General features: G+C 41.8%; 3 protein-coding genes and 1 long non-coding RNA gene across 10 annotated transcripts in view; 1 reads left to right on the top strand and 3 right to left on the bottom strand.

Annotated features, from left to right (window-relative positions):
* Window positions 1-11,888, bottom strand: part of LOC125309172 (patched domain-containing protein 3-like) — a 27,652-nt gene extending 15,764 nt beyond the window's left edge. The window contains exons 1-3 of the mRNA XM_048265896.1: window positions 11,100-11,888; window positions 10,205-10,332; window positions 9,949-10,094 (exon numbers count right to left, since the gene is read on the bottom strand). Coding sequence (XP_048121853.1) covers window positions 9,949-10,094; window positions 10,205-10,332; window positions 11,100-11,795 — 970 coding nt within the window. The 5' untranslated portion in view covers window positions 11,796-11,888. The remainder of the gene's footprint in view (window positions 1-9,948; window positions 10,095-10,204; window positions 10,333-11,099) is intronic.
* LOC125309182 lies at window positions 11,608-17,836 on the top strand. Its single transcript, XR_007196083.1, has 4 exons — window positions 11,608-11,786; window positions 16,516-16,606; window positions 16,727-16,781; window positions 17,754-17,836. It is a non-coding gene; the product is annotated as an uncharacterized LOC125309182 (long non-coding RNA).
* On the bottom strand, window positions 14,783-26,801 carry LOC125309175. Of its 7 annotated transcripts, none has more exons than XM_048265900.1 (6): window positions 26,568-26,801; window positions 23,801-23,875; window positions 17,569-18,510; window positions 16,677-16,832; window positions 16,500-16,589; window positions 14,783-15,596 (listed from the first exon to the last, which is right to left on the bottom strand). In XM_048265900.1, exons 3-6 carry the CDS (start codon window positions 18,499-18,501, stop codon window positions 15,267-15,269), a joined length of 1,509 nt encoding a protein of 502 aa, XP_048121857.1. In that variant the 5' UTR covers window positions 18,502-18,510; window positions 23,801-23,875; window positions 26,568-26,801; the 3' UTR covers window positions 14,783-15,266. The 7 variants fall into 7 exon arrangements, with proteins under 7 accessions (XP_048121857.1, XP_048121856.1, XP_048121861.1 ...); XM_048265899.1 differs by having other exon boundaries at window positions 23,818-23,875; XM_048265904.1 differs by lacking the exons at window positions 23,801-23,875; window positions 26,568-26,801 and adding an exon at window positions 18,703-19,440 and having other exon boundaries at window positions 14,783-14,945; window positions 15,266-15,596.
* Window positions 19,713-21,132, bottom strand: LOC125309146 (zinc finger BED domain-containing protein RICESLEEPER 3-like). Its single transcript, XM_048265877.1, has 3 exons — window positions 21,033-21,132; window positions 20,206-20,618; window positions 19,713-19,892 (listed from the first exon to the last, which is right to left on the bottom strand). The coding sequence occupies exons 1-3, from the start codon at window positions 21,130-21,132 to the stop codon at window positions 19,713-19,715; spliced, it is 693 nt and encodes a 230-aa protein (XP_048121834.1).

Raw genomic sequence — 26,801 nt, 5'->3', positions numbered from 1 at the left:
GTAGGCTATGCTTAAATCATTTCATAGTCAAGAATTGTAGATCTCATCCCATCAGTTAAGTTTGCACCGTTCTCATCACGTTAAACCAGCGAAGCATAGCAACGTTGTTGCTATGGGTAAACAAAACTATTTTTTGTGTTCCGCCATGGTTATTCGATAAATATACTGAGGAATGCGATCGTCGAGGTGCCATGCCCCAACATTGCATGACACATTAAACTCAACGAGAATCGCTTTCCCGGACAGCTCGTGCAATTGAATAGAGCTGTCCTTTGCTGACACTTTCGCAAACACTAAGGCTGGGCGATATGGCTGAAAACTGTATCACGATATAAGTATTTCATATCGGTCGATATTGATCATTATTGATTTTTTTAAAATCTATTTCAGATAAGGACCAGAAGGGGAAAAAAAGTTCAATTTAAACACTTTTAAACACTTTTATTTTAAACCTAACCTTCCTCTGATTTGAATCACCTCAGTTATCAATCAAAGCAAACAGGGAAAAGAAATAGCAACACAATCATGAAAAACACTCAAATAAATAATTGTGCACATAAGTCTGACTGAGCAGCACTGGTTGAAGCCTGGAAATATTGTAAACAAAGTAATTTGCTAGATTATCATAGTAAGTCTACTGGTTAGACTGTTCAGTTTCCCCACGTGTGTTTAAGTTTCAAATGAATACTTTTTCTCCTTGGGACAGGCACGTTTGAGTCTTGGAAAATACTTTTCCATTTGCATCGGGATTGAGTTGATTAGAATTTAGCAGTCAATTTGAATGCAACAGTTTTGAACAAATTCGTGCAGCGTGCTAATGATGCTAACCGGATTTAATAGCAATTCAGTCATCTTGCACGATTGTGAATGCGCACGGGGCAAGGACTCATTGAGAGTCTGTGTTGAGGTAGGCCTACTTCTATCGTCTACTCTGGTAGAGTTGCACATACTAGCTACAATGCAAGATATATTTAGCCTATTTATTTATGGACAACGTAAGGCGGGAGGTGTGTGTTGCTTTTAATTATCGAATGTTCTATCGAACGCATTTTTTATTGATATCGATGTGACGCCCCTCTGCTCCCCCTACGGGCCATCTGCCGTTTTCCGTGGTGGCCTCACGGGCAGGTTGCCGGCTTGCAGTGGGGAGACTTAATTAAGGGAGATTGGCCTCACCTGGCGCCGGTGTAGGCCTATCTATATATCATCGCCATCCCTTGTATCACTCTCTCTCTCTCCCATCGTTCAGACACATTTTTGACACACGCACTGCAAACCACTGCTACTTACATATGACTAACACGCATCCATACACCTTAATTTTTCACCCCCTAGACATATCCATTCATTCTAGATCACTTTAAATAAATATAATTTATTATAATTGGAATCTGTTGTCAGCCTCTTTTGTGTTGTGCCATGAGCCGGGCGTAACACAAATTGGGAGCTCTCCGGAATATTTTTCTCCGGTAAAATTGTAGCGTGGCTTCATTCATATATATTTTTTTCTTTTTCTCGGCATCGTCAACCGCTGTGCACTCCAGGTAGGAAGCAGTTGCTCAGCTTGGTCAAGAGGCCTTTCCTTCGAGCACTGTTTTGTTGTTTTCCGGGTATATTTATTTTCGTGTTTGGTTGTTTACTACTTATCGTCGGAAACAATCCCGGGAGGGAGTTTGTTAAAACTCCTCTAAGGGGCATGTGAGAACGGCTGCACTCATTGGAGGGCAGTGAGCCTCAAGCCTGGCACGCTTCAGAAGCGACAGGTGGGACAGAGTAGTTAACGACAGGTCTGGAGTGCACGATGGTCCATGCCGGGGTGAGTAGTAGTTCTTTTTTCCTCATACACTGATTTTTTTTAACGAGAGAGAGAGCCAACTGCGTGTGTGTATTTATATTGGTTTCGTTCGTCAGATATGGTTTGTAGCCCAATAGCTATTTCGTAACGTTATTGCCACTTAGAGGCCTGTAGCTGCTGGATTTCAGTTACGATTGGTGGTGGTAGCCTATGTAACGTTAATGTGAAATCGTTGTGAACAGCAGTAGTTTAGAGGGTAAGTTTGTCTTGCTTACCTTTGTTGTCGAGTAGCTTTAAATCCAGTGTTGGGCTTGTTTAGCTGATGCTGACGAACTCACCCATTTGCAACTAAGTGGTGAGCTAAACTGTGTTAAACTGTTTTGTTTTGTCCCCTGTTTGGTGCAGTAGTTTGAGCTACCATTAAGTTGCGTCAGAGTTCTCTATCTGGGATTGTGGAAATGCAATTCCAAATGTAATGTCTGCTTATGGTAAGTCAGTTTAACATTTTATGGGTTGTAGTAGATATACTGGGGACGCCTAGTTTGTCCGACTAGCCTTATGAGTGTTAATTCTGCTAACAAGAGTAAAACGTTCTGTTTGAAGGGTGTTTATTTGTTTAGCATTTATATTTATTTCTCTTCCTTTTTCTGGTTTGACCCAAGTTGTGCGGTAGCAGCAACCAGTGCACCTTTATGCTGATTATTTGTAGGCTGTGGCCTGTATAAATTGTATTTATTCTGCATTGAGGATTGTGTGTCCTGCTGATCTGTGTCCTTGTAACTTAGCATTATAATGTCTAATATTGTTGAGGAGTTTATTGCTCAGCCCACTGAGGGGATGTTGGCCTATCTCACTAAGGAGCAACTAGTGCAGGTAGCCGAGCATTATAGAATGACCCTTATTGCTCAAAAAAAGAAAAATAAGGCTCCATTGTTTAATGCTATTAGGACATTTCTTATTGACCGGGGCGTACTGGGTATAGATGGTCCGTTACCCCTTACGCCTATGCCTGATAAAGAGGTTCGAATGCGAGAAATAGCTGTCCAAGAAAAACAGATGGACACTGAGTTAGCTTTGAGGAAGTTGGAAATGGAACGAGAAGTACAACGCCAGTTTGAGCTTCGCAAGCTAGAGCTGGAGCTTGCTGCCAAAGGAATTGCAGTTCCTGGCCCTGCTCCCGCTCCCCTTCCCCCTTCTCCTCTTGCACCGCCAATAGCACCATCTGATCCAGCACCATTAGATATTAGCAGGTACATTAGGATGGTGCCACTCTACTCTGAGAAGGAAGTTGACAAATACTTTTCCCATTTCGAGAGTGGCTACTTCCTTAAAATGGCCCAAAGAGATCTGGACCCTGCTATTACAGTGCGTGTTGGTAGGCAGAGCTCAGGAAGTTTATGCCTCTTTGTCTATTGAAGATTCTAGGTCATATGACTCAGTGAAGGCTGCAATATTGCGTGCTTACGAAATGGTTCCTGAGGCATATCGGCAACGGTTCCGTAATTACAGGAAGTTTGATAAACACTCCTATATTGAATTTGCTCGTGAGAAGGAGCACTTATTCAATCGCTGGTGCACTTCTCAGCACGTAGATTCCTTTCCACTACTTAGAGAACTAGTCCTTCTTGAGGAGTTTAGGAACTGTGTGCCCGATGCTATAGCTACTTATCTGAATGAACAGAAAGTGACCACTTTGGCCCAGGCAGCTGTATTGGCAGATGAGCATGCATTGACTCATCGTAGTATGCCATTCAGCAGGCCTTGGGACAGTTCTCAGAGGAACAGGGTTTCTTTCCAGGGTAAGTCAAAGCCTGTTGTGGCAGAGTCTAATCCTGTGTTATTTCGAAAGGGCCCTAGTGTGTCAACTGAGAAACCATTTGAAATTGTGTGTTTTCACTGCAGAAAGCCAGGACACAAGGTCTCTGAGTGTCAGGTAAAGAGGAAGGATAAGGGGAATATGACTGTGCATTCGCTTAACAATCCTCACTGTGGCTGTGGTGCTGGCAGTGACTGTGGTGGTGATAACTCCTTCTCCATTTAACACCTTAGGTTTTGTGTCTCTTCCAGGTCAAAGCAAGGTGCCTGTGCGCATCCTGAGAGATACAGGTGCGGCACAGTCCTTTCTGTTGGAGGGAGTGGTGCCTCTCTCTGCTGAGACTGACACAGGGACTCAGGTACTGGTTAGAGGCATTGAGATGGGTTTCCTAGAAGTGCCTTTGCATCGAAACCAGCTTTCCTCCGGTTTAGTCAATGGTAATGTTGTGGTTGGGGTACGCCCTTCACTGCCTGTGCCAGACATTGAGTTAGTCCTTGGGAATGACCTAGCTGGGGGTAATGTTTGGGAGACTACTCGGGTTACATCACCGCTACCAGTTGTAGTGGGTGCTCCTCTGACCCCTGACATGCCAGATGAATGTGCCAAGAAATTCCCTCATGTTTTTCCTGTCTGTGCTGTAACAAGAGCTAGAGCTAAGAAGCTACAGGAAGCTGAGGTGCAAGAATTCTTAAATAGTTCTTTGCCGGTGGTCAGTCAGGTTGTTGAAGCAATAGCTGCCATTCCTCCGATTGATGGCCAGTCTGACACTTGGAGAGAAGTTGTATGTGGTGATGACCATTCAGTTGTGGTGACCGAGTCTGATCCGTCAGTGTTCAAGTCTGAAGTCGATTCAGACTTATCATCTAGTCTGTTCCAGGTCTCACGTGAGGATCTCATCGCTGAACAAAAGGCAGATGGGGATCTTAAGAGATTGTTTGCACTTGTGGTGCCTGAGGGAGATGGTGAAGGTGAGACTTTCTGTTACTATGTAAAGGAAGGGTTGCTATATCGGAAGTGGACTGTGACCAAAGACAGCTTCACACATACAGTTGTTCAGGTGGTAGTGCCTCTGAAGTTTAGACAGGCGGTGTTGAAACTTTCCCATGATGGGGTGGCAGGATATACCGGTATTCATAAGACCTATGATCAGGTGGCACGCATGTTCTTCTGGCCTTGGTTAAAGCGAGATGTCTCCAAGTACATCAAAGAGTGTCATACCTGCCAAATGACTGGCAAACCCAACCAGAAGATACCTGTGGGCCCTTTACAGCCTATTCCTGCTGTGTCTGCACCGTTTGAAAATCTGCTTGTTGATTGTGTTGGCCCATTGCCCCGATCACGAGCTGGTCACTGTTATCTTCTAACAATCATGTGTCAGTCCACTCGTTACCCTTCAGCCTACCCTCTCAGGTCCATCACTTCTCGTGCTGTTCTCCGAACTCTAACAAGCTTCATGTCTACTTTTGGCATTCCGCGTGTCATTCAGTCAGACCAAGGGACAAACTTCATGTCCAAACAGTTTGCTAGAGCATTGCGTCAGCTAAAAGCTAGACATAACATATCCAGTGCATATCACCCACAGAGTCAAGGGGCTCTTGAAAGATTCCATCAGACCCTTAAATCCCTGTTGCGATCTTTCTGTGTTGAGCTTTCCAGTGACTGGGAGGAGGGTCTCCCCTGGCTGCTGTTGGCTATTCGTGAGGTTGCAGAAGAGTCTTGGCTTTAGTCCCAATGAGTTAGTGTTTGGCCACGCTGTTCGAGGACCCACAGCCATCCTGGCTGATGAGTGGAACACTGAACAGCCACCTGCTAATGTGTTGGACTATGTCAGTGGGTTTAGGTATCGCCTCTACCAAGCACGGGCTGCTGCTAGGGATGCGCTAGCGAGATCACAGTGTAAGATGCAACGTCTTTTCAATTGTAAAGCTGCAGAGCGGGGTTTTGAGAAAGGGGATTAGGTGCTAGCCATGCTGCCCATCATCAATAGCCCATTCCAGGCCCGTTTTGCTGGTCCTTACACTGTGGTTAAATGTCTGTCTGATCACAACTATTTGATTAGTACACCGGACCGGAAAAAGAAGACGCAGGTTTGTCACGTCAACCTTTTGAAGGGTTACTTCTCCTCTAAGCCTGTGGGCTTGGTGACTCCTCCTGTGTGTCCTCCCTCCTGTCAAGGTTCTTTTACTGTGTCGTCTCCATTGGAGAAGGGTTGTGATGGTTGTGATGTTGATGAAGATGTGACTGTGCCCTCCCGTGAGGTTACGGAGGGACGGTTACGTAACTCTGAGATGCTAGCAGATTTGCACAAGCATCTATTTCACCTGTCTAGCAAGGAGAGGAATGATATTGTTGACCTTGTGAAAGAATTTCCATCTCTATTCTCAGATGTGCCGAGCCGTACCACTGTCATTGAGCATGACATTGATGTAGGTTCAGCACGGCCTATCAAACAGCATGCCTACCGGGTGAATCCTACCAAGAGGTCTATTCAGCGGAAGGAGGTGGAGTACCTGCTCAAGCATGATTTAGCTGAGTCCAGTTTTAGTTCATGGAGCTCTCCCTGTTTGTTAGTAGGTAAGCCGGATGGGACCCACAGGTTCTGTACGGATTACCGAAAGCTAAACTCAGTCACAAAACCTGACTGTTTTCCCCTTCCCCGTATTGATGACTGTGTTGATCGTGTCGGAGCGGCAATGTTTGTCAGCAAATTTGACCTCTTGAAGGGTTATTGGCAAGTGCCCTTAACACACCGTGCTAGGGAGTTGTCTGCCTTCGCGGACCTCGATAACTTCCTGCAGTACAAAGTTATGCCATTTGAGTTCGCAACGCGCCTGCTGCTTTCAGCAGCCTTGTCAATCATGTCCTGGCAGGAATGACTGAGTGCAAGGCATATTTGGATGATGTGGTGGTGTTTAGCGCCACCTGGCTGCAACATCTAGCTAAAATCCGAGAACTTTTCCAGCGTCTCTCTGGGGCCAGCCTTACTGTGAATCTGGCCAGGTGTGAGTTCGGAAAAGCAACAGTTACTTACCTTGGGAAGGTGGTTGGTCGTGGCCAAGTTCGACCTGTTGACGCAAAGGTTGAAGCCATTTGTAATTTTCCCATCCCTTGTAATCGGCGTGAGTTGCGGCGATTCCTTGGGATGGTAGGGTACTATAGGGGGTTCTGCCAAAACTTTGCTACAGTTGTTACAGCCTTGACAAACCTCCTGAGTGCCAAAGTTCCTTTTCTGTGGACTGAGGCCTCTCAGCAGGCCTTTGAGGCTGCTAAGGCTCTCCTCTCTAGCGCACCGATTCTGGCTGCTCCCAGATTTGGCAAGCCTTTCCAATTAGTTGTCGATGCCAGTGATTATGGGGTTGGTGCCGTCCTATTACAGACCAGCCCGAGTGGTGTTGAGCATCCAGTATGCTATTTTTCTAAAAAGTTCTTGCACCACCAAATGGCTTATGCTACGGTGGAAAAGGAGGCACTGGCACTTATCCTTGCTGTCCAGTTCTTCGAGGTTTATTTGAGCTCCGCTCCCAGTCCTATAATTGTTCACACTGACCATAACCCTTTGGTATTTATAGACAGGATGCGAAATTCAAATCAGCGGATTATGCGGTGGAGCTTAATCCTCCAGCCATACCCCTTGCAGATCCAGCACATTAAGGGTGTTGAAAATGTAATTGCGGATGCTCTTTCTCGAACATAAGCATGTTTGTTGCTTGTGACCTATTCTCTTTTGTCTTCCTAGTGTCCAAGGGCCCGGGTGTTGGGACGATCCAGAGATGGAATGGGGTCACAGAGGGTTCTTTTTTGTTTGTTTATTAATGTTGTTTGGTTTGATATTGTGTCTTGATGTTTCCCTAGGTTTCCTGGGTGGAAACCTTTTTGGGGAAGGAGGTGTGACGCCCCTCTGCTCCCCCCTACGGGCCGTCTGCCGTTTTCCGTGCCGTTTTCCGTGGTGGCCACACGGGCAGGTTGCCGGCTTGCAGTGGGGAGACTTAATTAAGGGAGATTGGCCTCACCTGGCGCCGGTGTAGGCCTATCTATACATCATCGCCATCCCTTGTTTCTCTCTCCCATCGTTCAGACACATTTTTGACACACGCACTGCAAACCACTGCTACTCACTTACATATGACAACACGCATCCATACACTTAATTTTTCACCCCCTAGACATATCCATTCATTCTAGATCACTTTAAATAAATATAATTTATTATAATTGGAATCTGTTGTCAGCCTCTTTTGTGTTGTGCCATGAGCCGGGCGTAACAATCGATTACATGTCTATTGCGATACATATCGCTATCGTTTTATCGCCCAGCCCTATCGTGAACTTTCATTCATGGGGGGCCATACAATAAAATAATTTATGTGTACATTTAGTGACCGTACACCAACAGAGTTTTCTGTGAATATCTTGAGAACCGTAGGGCCTAGGATGACCAATTTTTGCGTATGTTTGCCTCCAGGGGTCATGTCCCATTCCATATGCACACATGTGCATAAACAGATACACACGCACACACATACATTCACAGTAATCATACGTATGACACAGTAGACATATGTACGCATGCATGCACATGCACACACACAGGCACATACGCAGGCACACACACAAGCACATGCACGCACACACACACACCCACCCACCCACACACACATAAACATAAACATGTACACGCACACATGCACACAATTCAAGAATTTCTCAGAATTATGAACAGGCAAGATGGGGGTGGGGTTGTATAAAATGTATTTTACATGTGAAATCTATGAACTAATCATGTTTTGGTACTTGTTGTGTAGCAGATACCATTGAGAATTGAGTGTGCACAATGCAATTCAGTGAGACAGTTAGAATCATATATGCCTTTCAGCGTGACTTATTTTTGTGGACAAAATGTGCTGGACTGGGCGGCGGTCATATTTTGTACTAGGTACACCTAGTTTCTTTCATGTCTGAAGCATTTGGCCCAGTGGACTTTGAAGTTGCTGCGGCTGTCTAAAGTTTAATTGGCTGTGATGGCTGATGGGGGCACAAAATTCATAATCCATAATACATTTTTTTTTTTTTGGGTGGGGGGATGGGAGGGTAGGCCCTGTACCGCGAAACCGCGGTAATTTCCTGCTTACCGACCGTGGTAAGAAAACATCCATACCGTCCCAGCCCTAGGTGACGTTCAGTAGCTGAATAACTGTGTTACGAACATACCTACCGGACACCTATTGAGCCTATTGTTCTGTGTGCTACTTTGTGTAGTTGAATAACTTGCCTTTCAAGATTAAATATCTGTTCTTGGTCTTGGATTTCGTGAAATAAATTTCTAAATAAATGTGACTTATATATGGTTTTCCCTCTTCATGACGCATTTTTTAGATTGCTAGTCTATTTTGAGTACCTTAGTTTGTTAACTTAGTTAGCATTGTATTCGGGCCAGCAGAGGTTTGCAGATGCACCCTATAGGAAAAAAGTGCAGGAAAATGTCCCTTCAACAGGTCTGTGAAATTAGGCTAATTAAAATAATGTCCAAAACGCACAAAATCTCAATTACCTCACGTCCTGTGGGCGTGGCTAATGCCATGTATATACAACAGTTGTTTGTTTTGGGGAGGTACATACACCTACCAAATTTGGTGTGTGTAGCTGACACTATATGCCAACCCTAAGTCACAGTGACATAAGGGGGCGCTATGGAGTTCATGAGCCACGCCCGGAGCCAAGCCTCATTTCATGTGTTAGTGCGCACAAAATCCCAAATACTTCACTTACTGTTGGCAGTGGCTAATGCATTGTACATATGAAAGTTGTTCATCTTGGGGAGATACACCACCTGCCAAATTTGGTGTGTGTAGCTGAAAGTATATGCCAACCACGGGATGAGTCACATAAAGGGGCGCGAGTCCCTGGGCCATGCTGGGCCAAGCCTTTGTTCCTAAGTAGCCGGTGCAACGACTGACGTGTGTACCGACCATGGGAACCACCTCAAAAAAGGCAAAGTAAGGTCCCAAAAAAAGGGAAGAAAAAGAATCCTTACAAAAACAATAGGGCTTCGCACATCTCGGTGCGCAAGGCCGTCCTGACCCTGCGCACCATCGGTGCTTGGGCCCTAAAAATGGGTCAGACTACATTAAGGAGAATAGCAATAATAAACTATGTAGATCAGTTTGGGAGTACAGTACATTTGGATTTTAGATTAGCCTGTTAAAAGTTAATGTGCGACAAGAGAATCACTAGCTTTAAATTGCACGTTTGAATTGTGTCATTGACTGAGATGTACATCTAAACAGGGAATCATGTGCAATGTCCCAACATGTGTCAAGTTTTACAAAGTGAGCCTTACCAAGAATCAGAAAGGGAGAGGTTGCCACAGTCATTGCAAACGGCATCCCACAATACAGAAGCAGGCCGAAACTGGACAGCACAGACAGTCCTGCAGAAAACACCCCAAAGATGGCCACAGATACTTTGTTCCTCACACAGTCCAACCTGGATACAGACGACAGTAGTTACCACACAGACACGTTACCACCGTCACTTGATATCATCTGCCATACAATGGGAATTCAACCATTGTAAGCATGTCAAAGATTACATACCTTAGGCAAGAAATAATTGATATGTTGATGGCCAAAAAATATGTGATGGAAAACAAGGGGGTCACACTTTTGCTATTCTTTTTCAGCTCTTCTTCTCTTGACAATGATGTGAAAATGGATACAGAGCCCTGCAAAAACACAGACACATACTCTATTATCAAATGGATTAATTTACAGGAATTTATTCATATTCGCAGGAAACTATATTTAAAAAGCATATAGGATAAACCCTTTTACAGAGAATACCATCTCCACAAATGACCAATGAACTTACTTGCTATCATTTATTTTCTCACTTCTTCAATATTACAAAATAGGAATGATCCTTTTAAAATTCTGATTTTTTTGAAGTAGGCCTATAGTTTTTGGGCTTTTTGCCTTTAGTCAGATACAAATGAGTGATTCTTGATTTCATCTGTGTGAATGATGTAACTTCACCTTTACCGCTCTTGGAGATGTCATTAAAATACCCAACAAATTAATGATGATATGACTCCTCTAAGGCATTAAGCCTATTGACCTACTTTTCGTGTTAAGATGTCATGGGTGTAAATAAAATATCAATGTCATGGGTGTAAACTTAAGTAGGCCTAATGCAATACATGGTCTCCCAAATAATTGTATTGGCAGTTCATTAAGTCAGTATTAACATTGTTGTGTGTGTGGCAAATTTATCAGTTTGTATATAGTTAATAATCTACTACCTGAAAAAAAATCAAAGCATATCTTTTTTTTTTTTTTTTAAAGACGAAAATTGAACCTTTCATTAAAGACTCAAGCCCTAAAGCGCCTCTTATGAAGGGAAGGGCTAACGGGTCCTTCCGGGTTCTGTTATGGTTTAATACGTATTTCAACTATCTCACATGCAACAAGACTGCACACATGATCTTCTTACCCATTCAGCATATGTTGTCTCCGATAAGAAAGTCTGAATAAACAAACTCAGCCAGGCATCCGTTTCATTTCCAAGGTCTTCTTCTAAGTAGTAGAACATTCGTATCGCATCGGCGCTCTGAATTTCCTTAGTTTCTGGTCTATATTTAACACCGCCAATAACTGTTCCCAAAAATGTTTTTCCATGAAATGGGTAATATATAGTCATATTTTCAATGTTGCTAGCATCATACGTTACAATATCTAAAACGGCATTAGACACACATTTGTTTTTCTTCTTAGCACACAGGTTTTCAAATGTATTATTTTTACTAGTCTTGAGACTTTTCACTCTCTCGTCTAGTGTAATTATTTCTTGAAACGCCTTTACAGTGAGTATATTAGGTTTCTTCACTAGAATAAAGGACGCATACACGCCCTCGGTGTAGAGCCTTAAGCGGGAGAAATCTTTGCCCGTAGGAAAATGTTGTTTGACAAACGCCCTTTCCTCTTTCGCTGGGCCGTTTAGTGGCGTGAACTGGTCCTCGATGTCATGTACTTGTCTCTGATGGAGAAAGTAAAATCCTCCTCCGAGTGCGCCCGATATCACCAGAGGAAGAATTAAAAACAACCAAGGATATTTACCGATGCAACGCCCAAGTATCTTAAAGGCAGCTGCAACAGGCTTTTCAACGCAGTTTGTTTTACAGTAAGACATGTTTCGTTTCTAACTAGCCTACAAAATGAGCGGTTGTTCTGCTTCTCCTGTGCGCATGGCCACTGTCCGAAACAGTTTCAGTTTAGCGAGGTAAATAGGCACGAAGACATAACCGAAGCCACTTTCGTTTTCAAGAAAAACCATGACGAGGATGACGCAAATCAGATGGCCTCGTGATTTCTGATAACTAGCTACCATTTCCAGAAAGTAAAAGATGTGTTTATAGCAACGGGCCACAAAAAAAATCTAAAAAGAGATCTCCTGACCCATTTACGACGGAGTATTAGGGCCACACATGAAGGAAAAAAATATTTTTGCCATGACGAGATTAAACTCAACATGTCGACTTTAAAGTCGCCATGTCAACATTAAACTCGACATTTCGAGAATAAAGTTGAAATGTAATATCGACTTTAATCTTGACGTATAGACTTTAATGTCGCCATGTCGACATTAAACTCAACATTTCGAGAATAAAGTTGAAATATTATGTCGACTTTAATCTCGACGTGTCGACTTTAAACTCAACATGTTGAGAATAAAGTTAGTTTGGAGAGAGAACGACCGCTCGGGACGATTGAAAGGGTGGACGAATGAAACAATGCAACAAGTGCAACAATGATTCAGAGTGTTCGAGTGCAACAATGATTAGACATAGGCCTATATCATGTGGACAAGACATAGAACATATTAACCTACGTTGCTCAGCCAAATACTTTGCTGTTAGGTCCTTATCACGGAGTTACAGGCGATAAATGCGATGGTCAAAAGTAGCCTAAACGTCATAGCGGTTTATTTATTTATAGGCCTATTATTAAAGTGTTGTTCTAAACATTTAGTTGTTGCATCTAAATGTTCAACTTCATGCTTATGCACTAGAGGCATGCTAGGCGCTCTCCCCAATCCTAGACTTTCACGTTGCTTGTTTGTAATGGATGCAAAACAGCCCATTGCTGAATGTCTATGGAGGGACGAATGAAGCTGTCCTCCCGACCACCCCATGTAGGCTAGTAGCCTACTTGCACATATGCACACAAAGTGCATAAATGAAGTGCATGCACACATATTCTCTCACGGGATCAAAATAGTATATATGCTTAGGCTATACCTGTGTTTCTAGCCTCCTATAGGCTAATATTATTGCAGGTGAGACATGGAAAAGCAGTTTTAGAAAAAATGAGTTTTGCCATGTTATCCTATGGAGAGTGACTTGATGGGTCATGAAGGGCAGTTATTTGATGTGCAGTAGCCTTAACCACGTAAAACAGAGTGAAATAACATTTTGTATAGAAACATTATATCATTGGATACATATATTTTTCTAGCTATTTAGCCTAAACGGCATAGTATTTCCATAACCATGGAGACAGCACTTCACGATGACGGCAATGATAGTTAACAGACAAGGCGCAATCTATCTGAATATCTGCAATCTATCTGAAATAACACCTATTTGAAGCCCATTTTTCATGTAAAATATTGTGTATTAGTGTAAGCTACATAGCTTAAACTGATGTTTAAACAGTAGGGCCTATTGCGAAGTTTATGTCAGCATGTCGACTTTAAAGTCGACACGCCGAGATTAAAGTAGCACTGTAAAAATAACAGCTTGATTCAACTTAACATTTAAGTTACTCTGCTGCCTCAAAATGATAAGTACAATTGACTTAGATTTGCAAATTATTTCAACTCATTGTTTAAGTTGAGTTAAGTTGATACAACTTAAATATATTTGTTGTCTTAAATTTATACAGTAGTACAATTGAATTAGATTTGTAAGTCATTTCAACTCATTGATTTAAGTTGTGTTAAGTTGATCCAACTTAATTATGTATGTTGTCTCAACTTGACAAATTAAGTGTAAAAAAAATATGACTCATTAAATGCATTGTGCTGACTAATATTAATAAGCAAATTTAACATATGCATGTAAGTTCAATTAAGCTTTTCACATAACTTCTCAAGTTAATATTATATAAAAATATGAATTCTTTTAACTTATTACTTTAGTTATAGTCAAGTATAAATAAACCACTTTAAGTAAAACCATTTATTCAGTTACACAATTATTACATATAACACAGGACAGAATACACATCATATTTAAGTAAAACACATGTTTAAAAGTAAAAACACATGTATAAGAGTAAAATGCATGCTTCTGAGGTGAGGCGTACATACAGTGTTCCTGTACAATAAGCAAATTTAACGTAACTTCTCAAGTTAATATTATATACAAATATGAATTCTTTTAAACTTATTACTTTAGTTTTAGTCAAGATTAAACCACTAAATACAGTAAAACCATGTATTTAGTTAGACAATCAGTACATATAACACAGGACAGCATACACATCATATTTAAGTAACACACATGTTTAAAAGTAACACATGTATAAAATGCATCCTTCTGAGCTTCTGAGTGTAAAATGCTTCTGAGGTAAGGTGTAGTGTACATACAGTGTTCCTAAGGAGCATATTTTTCAAACCATTAACTTTGTAATTTTTAAACAATTAACTTTCTGAGAAGCGGAGAAACACACGTTGCCCTAATTATACCATGCCCTAGCTGAAGCAACACGGGCAAGTGTGTACATGCACGTAGCAGGCCTTCACATCACTCACCCTGCCTGATTCAACAGCAGGCAACGGGAGGGAGTGAGTAAGTGAGAGAGAGTGAGCGAGCGAGCGTGTGTGCATGAGTGAGAGAGAAGTGTGTGTGTGTGTGTGTGAGTATGTTTGAGTGAGTGAGCAAGTGTGAGTAAGTGTGAGTGAGCGAGTGTGTGTGAGTGAGTGAGCGAGCGTGCGTGCATGCATGAGTGAGAGAATGTGTGAGTGTGAGATAGTGTGTGTGTGTGTGTGTGTGTGAGCGAGCGTGCGTGTGAGAGTTTGAGTGAGTGAGCAAGCGTGTGTGAGTGAGTGAGTGTGAGTAAGTGAGCGAGCGTGGGTGCATCAGTGAGAGAGAATGTGTGTGTGAGAGTGAGTGAGTGAGTGAGTGAGTGAGTGTGTGTGTGTGCGAGCGTGCGTGTGTGAGAGAGACAAACAGAGAGAGGAAAGACTGGTTCAAAGGTCAGCTGGCAGTGTAGATCTGCTCCTCTCTGCTGACCAGGAAATGCATAAACGTCACCTTGACAGCCTCTGACCTGGACACTAGTAGTAAAAACAAGTAATGGTAACAGTTTGTAACGTGTGTGTGCAGACCAACCCAACCTACCACACTAAAGCAGACTAAACTTTGTCCTCGAATGAACGAATCCTCAGATTTAGGGTTATTATGACCGCTGATGGCAACAAGTGTCCAAACTCTAACCTTAACAATAACCCTGTACTGGGCAAGTTTACAAAACAGATAAAAGCAACCTTCCCCTCAGCGATCCTCTATAGCAAAACCAGCGTTTCCATATAAAATAATAAAACAGAGTGTATAGCTATGGTGTACATAGCATCGTTTTAAAATGAGGTGCACATACTTTATATAGTGTTCCTGAGAAGCTTGTTTCTTAGACCATTAACCTTCGGAGAAGCCTCCTCTGGATGGATGTTGAGGATGACCCTCTGCATGAATTCAAAAGAATACTTCATAGCTTTCGGGTATTCTAAGTTCACACAATATATGACACCCATCAGCATGGCCATGGCAGATGGCACATCATCAAAATTGTGCATGACCGGTGTTTCCTCCACGACAATAGCCACGTTAAAGATGTTCAAAGGGAATCCATTCTGATGAGCACCTTCATATCCAATAAGCAGGCCGACGTCCATCCCCTGCATGGCAGCCGCCATTGTACCGTGATGTACCTTGAAAAGTTAGAACGATATTATTATCTATCACAATATTATAAGACAAAATAACTCCTTTGATGAATTTGCTAGCAAAGGCCTCTCCAAAAATGATCCAACTTGTACTTGTTGATAGTAGTATTTCCAGTAGAAAATCCACTGAACATACAGTTGCACCTGAAATTACTTCCCTTCTTGAAATTTGCACACTTTAAACAGTTGTTAAATAAAGAATAAACCTAGAGGCATTTAATTGGTTCAACGCAACTAAAATGATACATGGTTTCCCTAATTCAACTCAAAAATACCGCCTCTAAAGACTATTGCAGTCAAAAGTATTGCAACAACACCACATAATTTATATAGCGCTTTTCTCAACACTCAAAACACTTCACAGGGAAGGGGCAACCTCACTAACCACTAATGTGTACCACCCACCTGGGTGATGCACGACAGCCATTATGCGCCAGAACGCTCACCACACACCAGCTTGGAGGTGGAGAGTGAGGGAGTGAATGAGCCAATTATACTGTTATCTTAACATTAATTAAAAAGTCAAGAAAATGTCAAGCAAAACAATCCATAAAACAGCAATACAGTCCCTTAGCATCATGCTCTTACCGCCATGGTTGGAGGATAATGTTGAGGGGGTGTATAGCTGCTTTATGGATAGGGAACCTTATTCAGGTGCATAGGATCACAGAGAAAGATGATTGTGTCTTTCAGCAAATGTTCACATGCCAATTGATGAACTCATGACTACATCCCAATTGATCCAAAGCATTTTGAGGGACACCAAAAGCTATGGCTAGAGCGTATATTTCAATTCCATAGAAAAATAAAGGCTTTGTGCAATTTTATGAAGAGGTGTAACGATTTTGACCTTGACTGTAATTGTTTTTAAAAATGATATTATCTTACATCACACATCCTGAAGATATTACACGGCTCTTCAGAGATGTAGTGTGGCAGTCCCAGTATGGCTGCAGTCCTCATCCTCATGTTCGAGTCCTGTGAGACAAGAAAAGGTGCAGTGAGACAAAAATATTACAAGACACATAAGAAATAGACACATGTTCACCATCACCTCCCCCTTACTTCTTTTTCAAGGCTGTCCAAAATGTCTCTGAGTGCCTGTTTTTTTCCAGATGCAACTTTGTACGCATCAAGAAGTGGCTGAACCAGGCCATCGAGCCCATCCAGGTAAGATTCAAGGAGGTTTTTTGTGACGATTCTCTTGAACTCAGCCATGACCTGGGGAGACACAAATAATCGATAACGCTGGTATCAAAGCTCCGCTTCAACCTGTTGGAAGGCTATTTATTTATTTAACGAAACTTAATAGAACGATGTTGTTTTTGGAACTTCCTTAGAAACAGAGCAGAGACTGTGTACACTGTATAGCATTGAGTATTGTATAGTCAAATTTCAAAATAACGTGGCCAAGAGCTATTGTAGCCTTCTTTCTGGGTACATGTAGATGAGCCCTATGACTTAAAAGTCTGCCATGACCGGGCCTCAGGTCAAAGAAGTTTGAGAAAGGCTGGTCTATATAACCTACATCAGAATGAGGTTTGCAATGAATTAAGCCCTGAAGGCACTGGTTGAAGACCCAGTCAGTTACGTCACAATATGCACATTTGTGTAAATTCATTCCTACGTAATCACCATGACCAAAATTGAACTTTTTTTTACTTTGAATCTTGAAAAAAAAATATTGACCTACCGACCGACCCATTTTTTTTTTTTTTTGGCTGTTACTGCAAACAAAATAATAGCCAAATGGCATGGGAGAGTGACAAGACTGTAGGAAAGTGGCATGTTACAGAGATGAGAAACAATAGCAGAGTGGCACAGGACAGTCTCAAGATACAGCAGACGTTGCATATAGCACAGACATTATTTTTTAATTTTTCCAGCATCATCTATTCATACAACCTTTAGGAAATTCTCTTATGTAGGGTGAAACACAAAAACTGTAACCAATTACCTGTCTCTGGGTAAACAGTGCTGGCCATCTGTTTTGGACATCTGCTATAAGTGGCTGGTCTCCAACTACTTCCTGTCGACGGACAGAGAAGGTTCTGTCCATCAAGTCATCAAGAATATTCCAGTCGGGTTCCCTTTTTTGTATTTCCGTCACAATTGCATTTCTTTCCTCTTCTCCGTTTTCAGTTAAATCGCCTTCAGATGGATCAGGTAAGTAGTTTATTTCCCCCTTCTTCGATTTCTTTAGACGCTTCCCTTTTTCACCACTTCCTTTTCTTTTGTTAACGATCACTTCTGGGCATCCTGCTTCAGCCAATTTATGCCGATAGTTGCCAAATTTGAATCTTAAACTATAGAACCAGGCAAACCATCCTTTCTCTTGTCCTACTTGCTTCAGGCATGGGTGTTTCTCTGTAAGGGCCTTGGCAACCATTTCGTAGTGCCTCTTTTCAGGATACGCTGTAATTTTGGACATATTGTCAGCTAGAATTTCTAAAATTACACTTTTAAACCCTTTGAGCACAGTCATCAGAGATCCATCTCTTATGTAACGACGATTTCCCTCAGCCAACTGGAGTTCTATATCATGTGGAAATAGGGGAATAGGGAAAGGGTCAGGCCAACCTTGACTCCTGCTCACAGACGGCTGACTGCTCACTGATGGCTGGCTGTATACCTCCAGAGTACAATCAGGTGGGACTGGGTCATCTGTAAACATAACTTTCAAAGTGGCCCGCTCCTTGGGAAGATCCCCAATGTCCGTCAAATTACATAATTCATTGTCAAATTCCGGGTCAGCGAACTGAAGAACAAACCCCCTTCTCAGGCCAAGGGTTGTTTGTAGAATTTCATACAGCCCGTTGATACTTGGAGGTACAGTCTCAATTGAGAGGCGCCTGATTTCTTTTTCTGAGATGATGACTCTCAGCAGCATCACGTCTACCTGAAAAAGAGAAAATATAGGAAACATGAATTGCCATGCCATACGGTATATACTTTACCGTATATATTTACATCACCTACACTTCATAAAATTCATGAGGCAAATCCTATGTAAAGCAATTGCTAAGGGTCAAAGTTGTCAATAAGAACAGTTATTTTTAAATAACAAAAATACATTAAAAATATCACCTACAGAAGCTTCAATTCAGCAAAAATGTCCTGGGAGTGACTAACATGCGGCCCTGAACGACGTATGACACAAGTGGCATGAAGTCATTGAGATCCTCCAATTTCACCAGCTGATGTTCAAAAGAGATTTTCTCCACAATTTGGTAACTCCGAAGATGCTCCACATAGTACGTCGAAAAAAGTTCAGTGATGAAATAAATCTGACTACTATGCACAACACATATTTCCAAAATTCTGCCAAAGTCTGGAAGTCCACTTGTATTTCCAAACGAGAGGATCATTCCTTTGGAATACTTGATTCCATTTAGGAAGACGCTGGGGGTCAGTCCCACAGTAGCAGCATCACTAACCTTACTCAGGATTGCCTGTCTGACACCACTGTCCAAAATGTTCAAACACACATCAGATACCTTCCCGGTCTCGATTTCAGGTTTAAAGATACTTGGCATTTCAAAAAAAATATGCCAGCATGAGTTGATGCCTTGATGCCAGGGTAAGTAAGACATTTTTAAAGTTGTTGGCATCACGAACAACTCTCTTAAAAAAAGAATGTTTGGCCTCGAATCTAATTGTCCAACAATCAATCAGAGGTCCAAACTTCTGTATCAAATAGGGATAGTGCTCGATGAAATGGTGCTTGGGACGCAACTTATAATCAGGGAAAACTGTCTGAAGCAACTGTCTGTGGTCTGATATTTTAGATTGCAAATAGCAAAGAGACTCTGCAGTGAAAAATGGGGTTGACAACGGAAAACTTTAAGGTACAGTACTAGTAGGCCTAAAATGGCCACAGCCACTTAGCAAAAAGAAAACGGAGCCAGAACCAACTGGAATGAACAAACACTGGCTTTTGCAGTCTTTTGAATTGTAAGTATAGTAACTAAGTACTGTAACTGCCAAGTACGTTAGGGCTAGGCCTAACCCTTGACCTTCCTGGGCTTTGGAAGCAGATGAATGTTGTGCTTAACAAACAGGAGCATTTCTGCTCTCTCTGTACCGATCCTATTTCTCTTTTCACTGACAACATTTGAAGCTGCGGAGAAGAGGCGTTAAGCTGTCCACACTGGTACATGGAGCTGAGAGGTACTTGCGTGCCACTGGGGCGAGGGCAGGGAAGCGGGTCATGTTGCTTTGCCAGTACTGCAGTGGGCTAACATTTCTGGGGATAGTGGGCTCACTCAGGTAACCATGCACCTAAAAGAAAAATTGAGAAGTGTATAAATATACATCTCTGGCAAATCATCAGGAAATTATTATTCAACATTTGTATTCATGGCGCCAAACGAAATAAAATAATTGTTAATTCAATTAACTTTTTTTCTTGTGAGGCCAAACTCTTAAGTCTACAAGTTCAATAATAACTATAGATCACAGTTTTTCATGAAATTAGACTAGATTAGAAATTACTTGGACACAAAGAAATGTTATACTTATAATATGAAATACTTTATTTGAATAAAAGACTATTAAAAGATCATCTTCAAATAGTATAGTAAACCTAGCCTACCTGCACACTCGTTGGACCTGTTGCCTGTTCATCCTGCTCCTTTTCCTCCAGAATTTCATCGAACATGTCCAGGAACGAATGCCCTTCACTTGGCGTACGCATCCTCTTTTCTTGTGGTTCACCTTCTTCTGGCTCAGCTTCTTCTGCGACTGGTGTAGGCCCAACTGTGGCTCTGGCGCTGGTCGTCGCTGAGGCGGTCATCTTGTCCACTTCTTTCTCTAGCTTGTTTTTTGCCACTAGCTTGAGGTCTGCGTCAAAGTAGCGATCTTTATATCTGGGGTCCAGGATTGTTGCCAAGTAGTATAATTGCTCAGAGAAACTGGTTTCGAATCTCTTGTTCACAGCTTCAAGCAGTGCAGACTTGGTTGTTTTGACCCCACTGTCGGTTTCAGCTGTCTTGTTCAGAAAAAACGCTTTGAGTGCCACAACAGACGGGATCACGCCAGCAGCTGTAGCTGTATGCGAGCTGATCTCTCGTCAACTCTTCAAAAGGTGCCAGGAGTGTTGTCATTTTCTCAATGAGACTCCACTGATTTGCGTTGAGAGATACAGGCAGTCCGTGGTAAGCCCATTACATAACCAGTGCGCGCTTCTGTTCCAGGAGAGTTGTCATCATCATGAATGTACTATTCCAGCGCGTTGGGACGTCCTGTTGTAGCATTTTGATCTTCATTCCCATCTCTCTCTGGATGTCTCTCAGCCGAGAGGTACCAAGAGGGGAGCTTTTAAAATGTCCGACTATTTTTCTGGCTATAGCCAAAGAGTCAACAACAGCAGCTGGCTTAGTACTGCATCGTGTACAGCTAACTGCCCCAGATGAGCCATACAGCCCAGGCTTTTAACACCACACTCCTCCATCGCCTTCACCATATTTAGATGCGTTGTCTCCGAGCACGCGGCGTGCACATTTCTTTCCAGATTCTCCATTGTGTAAACATGCAGTCAAATGCACTGGCTATGGCGGTACCTAGAACAAAATAATAATGATAAAAAAAAACATTTAATGAAAGACACGTTAGCTAGCTGGCACATGATATAATGCCTTTTCCCCAACCAACTTCTGCCGTTCTGTATTATCGTTTATGCTTACTGCGATGCTAGCCTAGACAGAAACCCCAAAACAATCCTGCATTCATTAGCACAGCCCAAATATCATAGCTATCTCGTGGTCTGCTTAGTAGGCTTATGTAAATAAAATAATAAAATAAAAAACATACAGTCGCGGATTTTCTCTGTTGTTCAGTTGGTTTGGCAAGGCGACTGTTAGCAATCCCTATTAGGACCATAACTACTGATACAGTTATATTTAGCCTACCGCGAGATTAGATATGTAGTGCTAGGTGTTATAGGAACATGCAAGCCAGCAATCATGCACAACTTTCCCTTTTGCCTTGACTATTATTTAATTTGCATCTGTCCAAAAATAGGCAGGCTTACCTGTATCTTGAGCCAGGGAATTCTTGGGCATGTAACACGGCTCTCTTCATCTCGAAGTGTTCGTCAATCCACTGAGCCGTGAGGCTCAACATGCTTGTTTGGTTGAGGTCGAACTCCATATATCCGTTGTGAAACTGATGTCATTGACATTGCTGTCGAAAGTAACTTGTGGGCGTGGGTGGCTCGTTATCATGTAAGGCAGGCAGGGCAACATCCAGCAAAATAACGGCGGCTTGGCTTGTTATAGCGGGGGCTCAGCGACCTCAAGCACCTCGCTGAACCCTTCGTCTTCCACCACTGAGAGACAACAATTCGACCAGGTCTTTGAGTTCAAGCACTAATTCCCATGTCTGGTCACCCTCTGGAACATGATGACCAATGATGAGGGGGAGGAATCGAACAAGACTCCAATTCTCATGGCCATTACCACCTATACTTCCATTTCGTCTAAAAGTCATAGGAATTTTATGAGGACGGTTAGTTTTATCTGAATGCTTGAAAGGAAAGGTTTCTATTTCTTTGTTCAGCTCATCGAATGTAAAATACCTCTTAGAAATCAAATCTCCAAGGAAAAGACTTAGTTCCACAGGAACAATGCCTTCTAGTACATCATGTAGGAAATCAGGTGGAAATCCTTGGCATGTGTGAAAACCTGTCAACTGGTTAAGAGGACAGTCTCGCTTGATGCCATCAACACATTCAGCCTCACTATGACTCAACACTTTCACAGCTTCATCAAATGACTCACAAGACCTTAAAACAAAGTTCCCACTTGTGACGTCAGAAGTTTGTATGTCTTTACGGCTAGCCAGACAGAATCTACAAAACTTATCCACATTAAAGGACTCCTGAAATCCACCTAATCCATGTGCAGCCAAGTTGTCAGCAGCCACATACAAAACTGTCCCTTTTACATTGCAAGCAAATCTCTCCACAAACAGGCCAACTGTTTCTAAATGTTTAAGATCTTTAATGAGCGGCTCCAAAACCCTGGTGTATCCATAACTCCTGATATGATCAGTCTTGCAAAGTAAAGCTAGATAGACCGAAGACAAGGCTGACCTATGTCTTGCTGGAAGGTTTGCTACAACCCAATACACAGCACAGATCTTGTGCTTTTTCCTTGATGTGCCTAACGGGTTACAAATTTCGAAGTCATCAATATACAATGTTATGGATAGACTTACATCTTCACCTGAGAGAAGCGGATTACCCTTAAAGTAGTCACCATCTCTAAATGACCTGTAACCACCACAATGTTCAACTTGGCTGTTCAATGCTTGCAGTATCTCTTCTCTTTTCAAAAGTTCAGTGAGTACATTTAGAATTGAAACATAGACAACAGTATGGGTCCTGTCTTGTGTGCTCAAGACATACTCTACAGGTTCTATGACTGAGAAGTTCTGTCTGAAAAAAGCCTGCCTCTTGTAGTCCGTACCCAACGGTCCTTCTCTTGAGAGAAAACTAAGTGGATCTGCACTCTGGAATACTTCAATTAATGATGACTTTAAAGATTCCACAGAGGTACAATCATGTCCCGTCAAAATATTTTCAATTGACTGCTGAATTACTTGACCAGAACATTCACCAATTTCAAACAAGTCATCTACAATTTCTTGTATAGCTGACTGGGACACGTGGAGGACTGCCTGCAATCGAAGGAAAAGGGAGGCAATTCGCCGCTGAACAGACTTGAGATTAGGAGAAGAGTCCTGTTCTAGCACCACTGATGATGATGATGTTGAATCACTTATGTCATCCTGATCATTTGCTGTGGGTTGATTATTACACCTAACAACAAGCTCAGGTCTGAAATTTTGGAATGCTGTAGACTGATGGTAACGACTTGTATGGGCAGTAAAAGTTGACAGAACCCTAGATTTAAATGTGCATCCCACAAACAGGCAATTGACAGTTTCTCTCTGCCTTAAATGTCTCTTCAAATGAATAAAATATTCTTTGAAGTTGGTTGGTTCTGAATATGAACAGAGTTCACAGCGAATCTGTGCTACTTCACTATTTCCTTTTTTGTGATTCTCTAAATGTGAAGCAAATTCCACACTAGAACGAAGAACCCTCAAGCAACCTGGATAGACACAACTGAAGCCCCGTCTCCCACGCCCATGGTTTTCATGAATATGTCTAACTATGGCCTTACTATTGTGAGTTTCAAACCTGCAAAACTTGCAGTGCCACGTCATTCAGCTTGACTTTTTTTGAAGAACTTCAATACCTGTAAAACAAACAAACAAAAAAAGATATACCATACTTAATGCATACCATACATAAGCAATGTATGCACACACACACACAGGATGCTCCATTTGTTTAAGTTTTATCTTCAATTGGCTGGCTTTTCAAAAGCTATTATTTTAGGACGGTATGAAAGAATGACACCACTAAAATGCAAGAGCCCTTTTGAAACTTGATGAATTCTATCAGTTGTGTACCCTGGAAATCCAGAGTACTCACGAGAGCACAATGGAATTGTCTCTGCGAGACACTCTGGCAAAGAGCAATGCATTCCAGGGACCAGCTAAACTGATGAAGATATAGCACTGCAAAGTTGGAGGACAGTACACATTGGTCGCAGTGTTATCTGATTGCGTCAAAGTCCGAAATCATTCAGAGTAAACATGGTCTAGTGCAGTGATCCACACTATTTTTTTCACAAGAGCCTCATTAGCAGTGCAAAATGAAAAGGAGAGCCACTTTTACGACAACATACTAAGTCACCTTTGCAAATGTGCATTTCTACATATAAATTGGACATCCCACAAAAATGAAATAACACAGCCAATACATTTTCATTTAAGACCAGATTTACTTTAATACTGGGATGAGCGGAAGCTGGCATGCATGTCCTTGACTTTCTTCATGCTGTATTTTTAGTAGTAGCAGGTTTGACAATACCCCCTTTAGGAAGCACCATTAAGGCTTAATAACTTCCTTTCACCTTCATTACTGTATTTGGGTGTATAATTCAGATGTTTGCGTTTTTGTAGTGCTGTATTGTATGTTTATGAAGCACATTTGAAAAAATGTATTGACTGTTACCACATAAAGTGGGTCCCATTTAGAAGTGGCCACTTCATTTGAGCTTTCTGTAATTCTTACAGCTGCATGAAATGTATTACAACTTATCGCCACAAGGTGGCAGTTTAAGTCTGCTGTAGCATTTGTAAACAGGGCAGCGGATTGCTTTCAAAGGTGTGGCAGTGAGATACGGTAAGCAGAACGAAACTTAAGATCACCTCGTTGAAGTCATGCAGTAAACCAGGCTAAATCAGAGCTTACTTTTGTTTCTATCAAGCTGGGGCCAGAGATGATGGCCTTTGGCGAACAGTTTAGGCCTACTCAAAATGAGTAAAACCAAATTTGGCGAAATCTCGCCAAAGCTACCATGCGAGCCACCAATTATAGCTTGACGAGCCGTGCAATGAGTAACACTGGTCTAGTGTTATCCAATTGCGTGCAGTGAGATTTTTAAATGCATGCTTGTTGCCTCCCCTCCAGTTGGGCCATTACATTGCTCTTTGCCTGACCCTTAATGTTTCTAGATTATTAGGGTCTGGATTTTCCAGGCTATCAGTTGTGGTGTCTAACGTAACACTGGACTAATCTCTATGACTTTCCATGCACTCTATTTATTTATTTATTCAGTTTAATTTAATTTCATTTCACTTGACTTCACATATATCATCTACTGTATGCTAGTATTTAGCAAATACCCTACAAGCACGTGTATTACCAATGTTAGCTAATAAACTAGTTGCTTCTGCTGTGAGATTCAAGTTCCACGGTGGTTAAAAAAAAAAAAATCATAAAAAACAGACGTCCGTCATCAGATGCAACCAATGCCAACACACTTGACAATGCACGTTTTAAGTAATTTCTTTAATGGTCTACACATAAATGCTAGCTATGAAAAGCGCATGATGAATCATGTTAATGTTATAAAATGGCGTCCTGGCGAACTCGCTAATGCCATTAATAGCACCTGTTCTCATTTTCTATCTAGCACTACGACTGGAATTTTGTCATCCTGCAAGTACCTCCAGTGATATATTTCCTCAACTTTTAAAATCAGTTTCATTTCACATGGCACATATTTTGGCTTAAAAAATAAATAAAAATAAAAACGTTTTGAAGTCATTTATTTAATGGTCTACACATAAATGCTCGCAATGAAAAGGGTGTGATGAAGCATGTTAACGTTATAAAATGGCGTCCTGGCAAAGTCGCTTGATGCCATGAACAGCACCCATTCTCATTTTCTATCTAGCTTCTACAACTGGAATTTTGTGTCTTCCTGCAGTAGAAGCTACCTCCAATGAGATATTTCCTCTACTTTTAAAATCAGTTTCATTTCACATGGCACATATTTTGGCTTAAAAAATAAATAAATAAACTGCCGCTTGTGACCACAGCAGCATAGAATGCTACTAGGAAAAGTCTTTAACGTTAACAGCAAAAAAAAAACTGCTAGTGCTAGCAGCTAGCTTTCTAACAAAAAAAACTTAGCTTTAGGTTTGCCTTTAGGGGTAGGGGAGGTCATCATCACAGTTGCTATCAGGATTCAAGTGTCACGATAAAAAGAAATCTCAGATAGCACTAAGTTTGTAATCTGACGTCAACTTTTACACTTTCTAGGACACTTCGAATTTACCTCATGAAAATACCTCAAAATGATTTCCAATAGCAGATTTGATTATCTAAGTTAACGTTAACTGTCAACGCAAAGTTATAATTCTGTTAGTCATTTTTATTTCCCACAAGGTCAAATGTAGATAAATCTAGTATTTGCCAGACTCTTTTTAATGATTGGAGACACTTCGCTTGACTGCAAAATAACAGTCTAGGACTGGTAACGTTATCTCTAAACAATTTAAATATTACACCGTTAAATGACAAGCATCACTTACCTGCATTCAACCGTTGTAACGTGGGTTGTAACGTCGTGGATTTGAATTCAGCTTCAAGTCCATTGCTCTTCTCGCTCTCTCCGGTATTCATCCGCCGTGTGTTGTATAGTTCGACGTTGTTAGACCTACCCCGTTGACCTCGTTGGAGATACATCACATTTTAAACGAGTACAGTACACTATGTTACATATGGATTATATGTGAAATGCTATGCCAGACTGGACCATCATATTT

This window comes from Alosa alosa, chromosome 16, assembly GCF_017589495.1.
Source record: "Alosa alosa isolate M-15738 ecotype Scorff River chromosome 16, AALO_Geno_1.1, whole genome shotgun sequence".
Lineage (NCBI taxonomy): Eukaryota > Metazoa > Chordata > Actinopteri > Clupeiformes > Clupeidae > Alosa > Alosa alosa.
This window is presented reverse-complemented; position numbering and strand designations above follow the sequence as displayed.

What these genes read in the sequence shown, in the direction of transcription:
- LOC125309175 (XM_048265900.1), bottom strand. Translation starts at nt 18,501, where the DNA reads ATGCTGCTGAGAGTCATCATCTCAGAAAAAGAAATCAGGCGCCTCTCA. An exon ending in TGGACAGCCTTGAAAAAGAA is followed by an intron (nt 16,590 to 16,676) that starts GTAAGGGGGAGG and finishes CTTGTCTCACAG; the next exon opens with GACTCGAACATGAGGATGAG. An exon ending in ATATCTTCAGGATGTGTGAT is followed by an intron (nt 15,597 to 16,499) that starts GTAAGATAATAT and finishes TAACTTTTCAAG; the next exon opens with GTACATCACGGTACAATGGC.
- LOC125309146 (XM_048265877.1), bottom strand. Translation starts at nt 21,132, where the DNA reads ATGGAGAATCTGGAAAGAAATGTGCACGCCGCGTGCTCGGAGACAACG. An exon ending in TGGTGTTAAAAGCCTGGGCT is followed by an intron (nt 20,619 to 21,032) that starts GTATGGCTCATC and finishes TGGCACTCAAAG; the next exon opens with CGTTTTTTCTGAACAAGACA. An exon ending in CAGGTCCAACGAGTGTGCAG is followed by an intron (nt 19,893 to 20,205) that starts GTAGGCTAGGTT and finishes TTTTTCTTTTAG; the next exon opens with GTGCATGGTTACCTGAGTGA.